Source organism: Cryptosporidium hominis (assembly GCF_000006425.1).
Source record: "Cryptosporidium hominis TU502 chromosome 4 CHRO014012, whole genome shotgun sequence".
Taxonomy (NCBI): Eukaryota; Apicomplexa; class Conoidasida; order Eucoccidiorida; family Cryptosporidiidae; genus Cryptosporidium; species Cryptosporidium hominis.
This window is the reverse complement of record NW_667195.1, coordinates 1-9,956: the sequence shown is the minus strand read 5'-3', so window position 1 is coordinate 9,956 and position 9,956 is coordinate 1. Positions and strand designations below refer to the sequence as shown.

At 30.8% G+C, this 9,956-nt stretch overlaps 4 protein-coding genes across 4 annotated transcripts; 1 reads left to right on the top strand and 3 right to left on the bottom strand.

The window, feature by feature from the left end:
- The first annotated feature begins 32 nt into the window (after window positions 1–32).
- Window positions 33–1,184, top strand: Chro.40037 (hypothetical protein). The annotated part of the gene is made up of 1 exon (XM_661074.1): window positions 33–1,184. One exon carries the CDS (start codon window positions 33–35, stop codon window positions 1,182–1,184), a length of 1,152 nt encoding a protein of 383 aa, XP_666166.1.
- Window positions 1,185–1,536: 352 nt separating this feature from the next.
- Chro.40036 (hypothetical protein) lies at window positions 1,537–1,884 on the bottom strand. The annotated part of the gene is made up of 1 exon (XM_661073.1): window positions 1,537–1,884. The coding sequence occupies one exon, from the start codon at window positions 1,882–1,884 to the stop codon at window positions 1,537–1,539; it is 348 nt and encodes a 115-aa protein (XP_666165.1).
- Window positions 1,885–2,680: 796 nt separating this feature from the next.
- Window positions 2,681–3,136, bottom strand: Chro.40035 (ubiquitin-conjugating enzyme). The annotated part of the gene is made up of 1 exon (XM_661072.1): window positions 2,681–3,136. The coding sequence occupies one exon, from the start codon at window positions 3,134–3,136 to the stop codon at window positions 2,681–2,683; it is 456 nt and encodes a 151-aa protein (XP_666164.1).
- A 1,177-nt stretch (window positions 3,137–4,313) lies between these two features.
- Chro.40034 (myosin heavy chain) lies at window positions 4,314–9,128 on the bottom strand. Its single annotated transcript, XM_661071.1, has 1 exon — window positions 4,314–9,128. One exon carries the CDS (start codon window positions 9,126–9,128, stop codon window positions 4,314–4,316), a length of 4,815 nt encoding a protein of 1,604 aa, XP_666163.1.
- Window positions 9,129–9,956: the final 828 nt, after the last annotated feature.

Sequence of the window (9,956 nt, the reverse complement as noted above, 5' to 3'; positions counted from 1 at the left end):
ATGTGATTGAAAACAATAGAGGTCAAATTATTATGGAAGAGGTTGAAAACATGATTAAAAGATTACAGGTAGATACAAATTTGACTTTTGATTCTGAAAAGCTCGACAATAAAACTGAAATAACTCGTGAAATCACAGAAGAAGACATTAAGAAGGTTGTCGAGAAGGAAAAGATGGAGAAGAATAAAATCTTAACAGAAATGTTTGAAACTCTTCTAGATCATGAATTTGATTCTAATTTAACTCGAAATAACAAATTTGAAAGTTTGACTCCATTAAAGAAAGGTGAGGAAATTTCAAACGTAATTATAGACGAAAATTTCTTATCAAAGTTAAACGACCTTGATTGGCAAATTACAATGGAAAAGATGCACAATACAATTTGGTACTACTGGGATAATGAAATACATAAAGAGTATGTTCAAAGGATTCCTTCAGCTCTACGTCAGTTACGACAAATTTCACAAAAGATGGGGGTTTCATCATTGTTTGATGAAGGAGAATTGGGAGATACAATTAATAAGCTGAATAATAAATCTAAAACTGCAGATAGAAAATATAAAAAGTTATTTAAAAAATTATTTGTTAATGATTTCAATCAAAATATTCCAGAAATTAAATATAAAAGATCTGAGGAAGCAATGATTAATATGGTTATTGAACTAAAGGGATATATTAGAATATTACTAAAGCTTATTGATATTAAGGCATCTCAGGTTGGATTATTATTATTAAATAAAGTCCAACGTAAAAGCTTCAAAAAATTATCCACCAATTTAAACTTATTTAGAAGTAATATTAAGAGTTGTCCGGTACATACTGCCTTTAGCTACAGATATCAAGATGAGAACTTTGATATTTTAATGCATCATGAAAAAGGGTTTGGTATATGGAATACTAGAGATCTATCAAATATTGATAGAAAAAAGAGTATTGAAATTTCCAGAGAAATCGATGAAATGATCAACTTTGTTCACAATGAATTTATAGCTCCCATTGCATTGCTTGGTTCAAGTATTGAAGATACTGCTCTAATTCACTCTTCTCTTGTCCGAAATCTTTGGAAGAATATTACGGTACAAAACAAGATACCTCTTTATGTTATTTTTGAATCCATTTCTAAAGCAACGTTCTTCTTTATTAAACAAATTAACAATAAAATATATATGGTAAATAATAGTTAATAAATCAATTACTTTTACTAATTTATTGTTTTATCATTTTATTCATTTTTTTGCCCTTGAAAAATATATTATAATTAATTACTTTAATAATGTTATACTATGTTTCTTTCAGTTACACTAAATTTTTAAAATTTTGGTTTAAAATATAATCAAGTTACTTAAATTATATATATATAAATATATATATAATAACTTACAGTGTCAAATAATCCTAAAAACGTCTTTTTTAATGAGCCAACATCTTTATAAATATATGCAACTTTTTTTTGTAATTTTTGGTCAAGCCTATTGATATTCAGATTTTATTAATTATTTATTCATTTCAACTTGAATGAGTATATTTAAGCACAACTTACCTCGATAATATAATATTACCATAACTGTAAAGATCTAAATATGCAGGGTAAATAAAGTAGCGTAAAAAAATCTTGAATAAATTTTTTCTTTCAAAGTTTAGAATATTGAACTGATTTTGATAATACTTATTCAATAAATAATTATTTGTTATAATTCTCTTTTTCAGTTCAAATACTTTATTTCTAGCATCTTCAGGTATTTCATTCAGCTTAGATTCAAGAGTGATTTCCATTAGTGCTATATTGACTCTCAAAAGCACAACAGTATCGAAATAATCATTATTTGCCGAGTATTTTGATTGAATTTGTAATATTTTTTTGATTGCCATAAAGGAACTAAGCATTGCATATTTCTCATTAAATCGGTGTTTTAGTTTTGCATTACTTTCATTTTTTGTTAACTTTGGCCATAATAAACTATTTCTACTAACTCTTTTAAATTCATTTACAAATTTAGAATATCTATATAAACAACTGCCTGTTATAATATAATTAATCTAAAGCTTTTTTTGATTGAGGTCATTAAAATATTATTCAAACGTACATTATCCTTAGTATATAGTAATTCAGAATCATCTTTTTTTAACTGATCGTCTGCTAAAACCTGGAAAATTGTAAGAAATATAATAAATGATTGATTAAATTTATCTTACCTTTAGTATTAGAGAAAAATTTAAAAAAAGTAAAATCAAAATGAAAGACTTCATGTAAACCTTTTACTCCAACTGATAACACTTTTTCTCCTTGTTTTAAATTTATAAATTCAAAAGTACCAGCATAGAAAACCTTTATTACTCTGTAAAAAGAATATCAATGAATGTATTGACTTTATTTTAATTTCTTGAATTTTTTTTTATTTAACCACTAACATTGCAATAATTTGACATGTAAAATCACACAAGACACTGCTTTGGCGCGCGCGCCCTGTATTAATGCATGGGCTATACATGCTTAATATGTGGGGAGGTGGAAAATATGAGAAAAAGAGCTAAACAAATAAAATTTAATATGGAAAATGTAATTATATTAAGGCATTCGGTGGGCAATAATTTAGTAATTGATAGCTGATTTAGATATTTAAAAACATTGAATTGTAATTAAGAATATTAACGTAAAGTTAGGTAAAATACGTTAAAAAAGTTAGTTTTCAAATAATAGCTCATTTAGAGCGAGATTTTCATCCCAATTATTTCTTTCTAGTGCTGTTATTATAGATTCACGGTTGAATCCCATATCAAGAAATCTCTTAATCCTTTCTTCCTTTGATGTTGGCTTTGCATACATTTGTGTCCAACTTTTGGCCGTTTCAATATATTCTTGGTAATCACTTTTGTATAGAGATGCGACCAATGCATCTTGGGGATCATTTGGTTCAGGAGAGGAGAGTAATGCTTGTATAGAAAGCATTACTGTTCTAAGAGTTAAAGCAGGACTCCAGGCATCTTTTAAAATATCCAAGCAAATAGCTCCTGTTTGACTAGAAATATTCGGATGCCAAATTCTTGTGATGAATTTAACTTTTGGAGGCTCGTATGGATATTCTTTTGGTACAATAATATCAAGTTGAAATATACCTCCTTCATATGGTGTTCCCATAGGTCCTCTAATAATACCCAAAAAGTTGTCGTTTCTATTGCTAATCAGCTTTATTCCAACCTGCTTATCTTCTTCAAGCTCGTCTGTAAATACTTGGAGGCCTCTGAGTTCCTTTAATATTTATAATAAAAAAAATTAATTAAGGCCAATAAGCACAGCTGTTAAACTTACCAGAGTCATTCTTTTGTTATCTCCCATTTTACCTGTAATATTGATAATTATTTTTTTTTTTTTTTGTTTATTTAAAATCTCCCCTCTATGCACGAATTTAGAGCTTTTTTTTTAATTTACAAATTTGTTTCCACAATACGTGCTAATCCCTTCAATATTTTATAATATTAATTTTGTTGTAGTACTAAAAATATTATAAAAACCTTCTGTATATCTTATTTTTCTTTATCCTTAATACTGAAATTGTTTCAGAATATTCTAAATTCACAACGATTGTTTTTACCTATATTTTCCCCTTGAAAAAAAAATTATATACTACACGAGAGAATTCCCGCCCTAAAAATTGTGTATGTGCATTTGTAAAAATAAGATTATATTCTAAGATAATTCAAATATATGAAAACAGCTACTTTGCCAATAGAAATACTAATTAAATTGATATTATTATTATTATATGATACATTAAATTTACCATCCCCACCAGGATGTTGCAGCAGGTTCCTCAGTTTTTTGTTCCTCCTTTGGCTCTTCTTTATTTGGTTCTGGCTCGGGCTCAGCGGGTGCAGCAGCTCCAAACCAGCCACTGAACCAACTTGACTCTTCTGCTGGTGGTGCAGGAGGTGGTTCTTCCTTAGCCTTGGCTTTTACTTTTGCTTTTGTTTTTGTTTTAGCTTTTACTACTTTTTTTTCTTTTTCATCGTCCTCTTTCTTTTCCTCCTTTTCCTCTTTCTTCTCCTCCTTCTTTTCCTCCTTTTCTTCTTTCTTTTCATCATTATCCTTCTTCACCGAGGATGGTTTTTTTGCCGGATGTACTTTTGGAGTAGGTCTTTTTGCTGGATCTTCCTTAGGTGGTTCTTCAGGTGTGGAGGCTCCAAACCAACCGCCGAACCAGCTCGACTCTTCAGCTGGTGGTGTATCCTCTTTTTTCTCTTCTTTTTTCTCCTCTTCTTTAGGAGGTTCTTCTGGTGTTGAAGCTCCAAACCAACCACTGAACCAACTTGATTCTTCAGCTGGTGGTGCAGGAGGTGGGCTCTTCCCTAGCTTTAGCCTTTGCTTTAGATTTTGTCTTTGCTTTGACAACTTTTTTCTCTGGATCTGCCCCTGTTTTTTCCTTTTCAACAATTTCCTTTACCTCCTTATTATCTGTTTCATCCTTCTTTTCGTCACTTTCCTTCTTCTCCTCTTTCTTCTCTTTTGCCTCCTCTATTTCTTCCTTCTTTTTGTCTTTCTTATCCTCTTTTTCGTCTTTCTTCTCCTCCTTTTCCTCCTTTTCTTCTTTCTTTTCGCCATCATCTTTCTTCACAGAAGATGATTTCTTAACTAAATGCTTTTTAGGAGGTTTTTTCGCTGGATCTTCCTTAGGTGGTTCTTCAGGTGCTGAGGTTCCAAACCAACCACTGAACCAGCTTGACTCTTCAGCTGGTGGTGCTGGTGGTGCTTCATCCTCTTTTTTCTCTTCTTTTTTCTCCTCTTCTTTAGGAGGTTCTTCCGGTGCTGAAGTTCCAAACCAACCACTGAACCAACTTGATTCTTCAGCTGGAGGTGGGGTTTCTTTTGCCTTAGCCTTAGTCTTTACCTTACCTTTTCCTTTAACCTTTGAAATCGAACCCTCACCTTCTTTCAAAGTTTTTTTAAGATCCTTTCCATCTTTATTTGTCTTACTTTCATCTTTGGCTTCGTCTTTGATAATATCTTTCTTAGATTCAGATTTTTTTAACTTTGAATCTTCACTATTATCAGCTGATATATTCTTTTTAGATGATGCCCTTGCTAATATAGCTGCCTTAAGTTGAGCTGCAGCCTTTGATTTAGCAATTTCCTTAGTTTTACTATGATTTAAAGTTTCTTTTTCTGAGTCCTTCTCATCAATTTTACTTTCGGGATTTATAACTTTTTCTGAAATAGTTGGTTTTTTTTCAAGATTTTCACTTTCTTTACTCTTTTCTTTATCATCTTCTTTTTCATCATTATCTTTTTCTTCTTTTTCATCTTTTTTCTTTTGAGCTTTGACCTTTTCTTTCTCTTTTTCTTTACCTTCCTCTTTTTCCTTACCTTCCTCTTCTTTTTCTTTTAACTTTTCTTTTTTCTCTTTATCCTCCTTTTCTTTCTTCTCATCTTTATCTTCTTCTTTCTCCTTTTCTTTTTCACTCTTTGATTTCAATAAAGGACTTGGCTTAACAGGCACCTTCGCCTTAAGTTTCGCTATTGGATCCTCCTTTTCTTTCTTCTCCTCATCTTTGGACTCTTTCTTTGATGTATCTTTTTCGGCTTCTTTTTCGCCCTTTTCAGTTTCCTTTAATTTTTCTTTCTCAAAATCTTTTGTTTTACTTTTTGATTTATCCTTTTCATCCTTATCCTTATCTTTCTCCTTTTCTTTACCTTCTTCCTTTTCCTTACCTTCCTCTTCTTTTTCTTTTAACTTTTCTTTTTTCTCTTTGTCCTCCTTTTCTTTCTTCTCATCTTTATCTTCTTCTTTCTCCTTTTCTTTTTCACTCTTTGATTTCAATAAAGGACTTGGCTTTACAGGTACTTTTGCCTTAAGTTTCGCTATTGGATCCTCCTTTTCTTTCTTCTCCTCATCTTTGGACTCTTTCTTCGATGAATCTTTCTCCGTTTCTTCTAATTTTTCCTCTTTCTGGGACTCTTTTATTTTGCTTTTTGATTTGTCCTTTTCATCCTTATCTTTCTCTTTCTCTTTTTCTTTACCTTCCTCTTTTTCCTTACCTTCCTCTTCTTTTTCTTTTAACTTTTCCTTTTTCTCTTTGTCCTCCTTTTCTTTCTTCTCCTCATCTTTATCTTCTTCTTTCTCCTTTTCTTTTTCACTCTTTGATTTCAATAATGGGCTTGGCTTTACAGGTACTTTTGCTTTAAGCTTTGCTATTGAATCTTCCTCCTTTTTAATCTCTTTTTTATTTGATTCATCATCTTTTTCTATCTTATTTTCTAAATCGTTTTCAGCTTTGCTTGTTTCTTTATTAACTTTAGAAGGAAGCTTTGATAAGACAGAATTGGACTTTGATTTTGCTTTAGCTTTTGCTATTGTCTTAGCAAGTAGTCCAGTTGACTTCTTTTCTTTAGATTCAGAGTTTTCCTCACTATCTGAATCTATTTTTGAATCTTCTTTGATTTTTGTCTTCTCTTTCTCTTTTGCATCGGTTTCTTCCTTTTCTTTCTTGGCTTTGGCTTCAGCTTCTTCCTTTTCCTTCTTGCCTTTAGCCTCAGCCTCTTCCTTCTCCTTCAGAGCCTTGGCCTCAGCTTCCTCTTTTTCTTTCTTAGCCTTTGCCTCAGCCTCCTCTTTTTCTTTCTTTGCCTTTGCCTCAGCCTCCTCCTTTTCTTTCTTAGCTTTGGCCTCAGCTTCTTCTTTTTCCTTTAAAGCTTTAGCCTCAGCCTCCTCTTTCTCTTTCTTTGCCTTTGCCTCAGCCTCCTCCTTTTCCTTCTTAGCCTTTGCCTCAGCTTCTTCCTTTTCTTTCTTTGCCTTTGCCTCAGTCTCCTCCTTTTCTTTCTTGGCTTTGGCCTCAGCCTCTTCTTTCTCCTTTAAAGCTTTAGCCTCAGCCTCCTCTTTCTCTTTCTTTGCCTTTGCCTCAGCCTCCTCCTTTTCTTTCTTAGCTTTGGCCTCAGCTTCCTCTTTCTCCTTTAAAGCTTTAGCCTCAGCTTCCTCCTTCTCCTTCTTGGCCTTTGCCTCAGCCTCCTCTTTTTCTTTCTTTGCCTTGGCCTCAGCTTCCTCTTTTTCTTTCTTAGCTTTGGCCTCAGCTTCCTCTTTCTCCTTTAAAGCTTTAGCCTCAGCCTCTTCTTTTTCTTTATTGGCTTTGGCCTCGGCTTCTTCCTTCTCCTTTAAAGCTTTTGCTTCGGCTTCCTCCTTTTCTTTCTGAGCTCTAACCTTGGCCGCTTCATCTTCATTGTCTTTGGTCTCATTGTCTTCCTTTACAATTTTTCCAGAATCCATATCAGATTTAGCAACAACCTGAGATTTAGCTTTAATTCCAGATTTGGATTTTGAAACTGGCATTGATTTACTTCCAGCTTTAGACTTAACTTCGGATATAGATGCAGGTTCAGATATTGTTTGATCGCCGTTATTCTCTTCAGTAGCAGGAGCTGATTTAACTGCACTTTTAGCTTTTGACTTTGGTAATGAAGAAATTGCACTTTTACTTGAAATTGATTTGGATGATAACATTTTAACTGTTGTAGAAGCAGCATTTATAGGTGAATCTTGAATAGATGTGTCAGCTATAGCATCAGCATTAACTACTTTTTCAACAGTTTCAGCATTACTAGTTGCTATATTACTAGAAATTGTATTTTCACTGGAGTTAACTATAGACCCAGATGATGCATTGATTTTACTACTTACAATATTTGAGCCAATTCTACTACTTCTAAATGTATTCTCCACACTCTCTCTTCTGCTACTTTCTTGTAATGAATGAAGCTCATTCTCAAGTTTAATATTTTGTCGATTAAGATCTTGGATTGTAGTTTTAAGTTGTTGAATTTCATCATCTTTTATTTTTATATTATTATTAGAAATTTCCAATTTTTCCTCCATCATTTTTTTCTCAAATTCAATTATTTGGTTCTTTTCTTTAAGTTGATTAATTTCTCTCTCAGCAGTTATAGCTGATTCAATTCTGTAAGTTAAAGCTTCATCTAGCTTGGAATTCTTCTTATTAATTGTATCTTTAAGTTCTTCATCTATTTTTTTCTTTTCTACCAATATCGTTTCAATTTCTTGTTCAATATTGGTTTTCTCTTGTTCAATAATCTGAATCTTTGTTTTAAGACCATCAGCCTCTAGGCTAGTAATCTGTTGCTCAGCTTTAAGCTTTCCTATAGTTTTTTCTTTTTCCAATATATCTCTTGATGATTCTTGTAGCTTTAAATCTAGTGTAGAAATTCGAGAGTTTAACTCATTAATTAATTCAACTTTTTGAGTCAAGTCATTTCTAGTCAAAGTTATCTGTGAATTTAAATCCTTAATTAATACTTCGTTTTCATCCAAGTTTTTTCTCATCTCCAATTCTATTTGTTGAATCTTACTACTATAATCTAAGCACTCTTTCTGCTTTAATTTAAGCTGTTCACTAATAGTATTTATTTCAGATTTATTGATTTCAACCATTGAGTTCAATTTTTGTATTTCATTCTTCAAATTATTTATTTCCGCCTCTTTAGTTGTTAAACTTCCTTTATATTTTGTAATCTCGTCATTCTTTACTTTTAATTGATTTTCTAATGTTTTATTATTATTCTGTTCGGTACTTAAGTCAAATTTACATTTCTCTAATTCCGAATATGTACTATTATATGTCTCTGTCAAAGTAGCAAATTCTTGAGATAGCTTATTTAATTCATTTTCTTTAAGTTCCAACTCGTGCTGTAAATACATTTCTCTATCTTGATAATATCTCAAGTTTGTTTCTAACTCCTCTTTTTTTTTCTCGAAACTTGTTATTTCAGTACTCAATCTTGCAATTTCTCTCTCTTGTTCTTTTTCCTTCCTTCCATATAATAGCCCCATTGAAGTTACTTTAAGCTCATTTTCTAATTGCTGGCATTTCTCTTGATAATACTTTAATGAAACCTTAACTGAATTTTGTGTATCTCTCAACTCTTTAAGCTCTTTATCTTTTTCCAATGCAATTTTCTGAGCATCAAATGCACTTGCTTGATAATCTGCCAATGTATTTTGCACAAAACTATGGTATTTCTTATCTTGAAGCTGAGCAATACTCATCTCTCTTGTAATATATGGAACAATCTTACTTCGATTGATTTTTCCATCTTCATTTAATGATGAACTGCTTCTAGAAATTGTCATTATTTATTAATTAACTTATTTAATTTAAATATTACGTTTCATTATTTAATTCCTAATAATNTTAATATAAAAAAAAAAAAATAATAAATAAAAAGCCTTATAACTTAGAAAACTTTAACTGACAAAAAAAAAAAAATCATAGACTCACAAACTTTTATTTGGCTGTAAGTAATCTGCTTGTATTGATTGTGATTCGGTATTCAAATTAATTCACTTTTCCTCTATTTTATTACACACATTTAAATTATTTAATTTTTTTAAGAATCTTTTTTTTTTTATTGATCTGACTATTAATTTTTAATTCCGTACATGTACTCGACTTTTAACTTATTTTTTACTTAAAGTTTTATTTTAGTAAAACCATTAATTAATATAGGTACCCGTTACCTATTAATTATGACGTATTTATTATTAATTTTTAATTTCGATATCTAAAAAATAAAGAATAGTGTATTTGCCGCCAAAGCGCGCTAGGGGGAATCTAAAATATCTTAATTACATGCAAAATGGATTAAAGGAAAAAAATGCAAGGTAAATAAAAGAAAAATTTATATGAATTAATTTATTGTTTGAAAGTTTAAAGTACTAATTTTAGCATTTTATAATTGTTCTTAACTTTTTTTTTAAATAAATATATAGTCAAAATATACATAATTTTTTTGATATAGTTAATAATTGAAAGAAACTCTGTATTGATGTAAACAATTATTTGTTAAATCTCTATCTCCAGTATATAAATTTCCCGAAATTTCATTTTTCTTATCATTTGGAAGACCAAATTTATTATTAATACTGTTATAGAGACATTTCTTATGAAAAACATTTCCG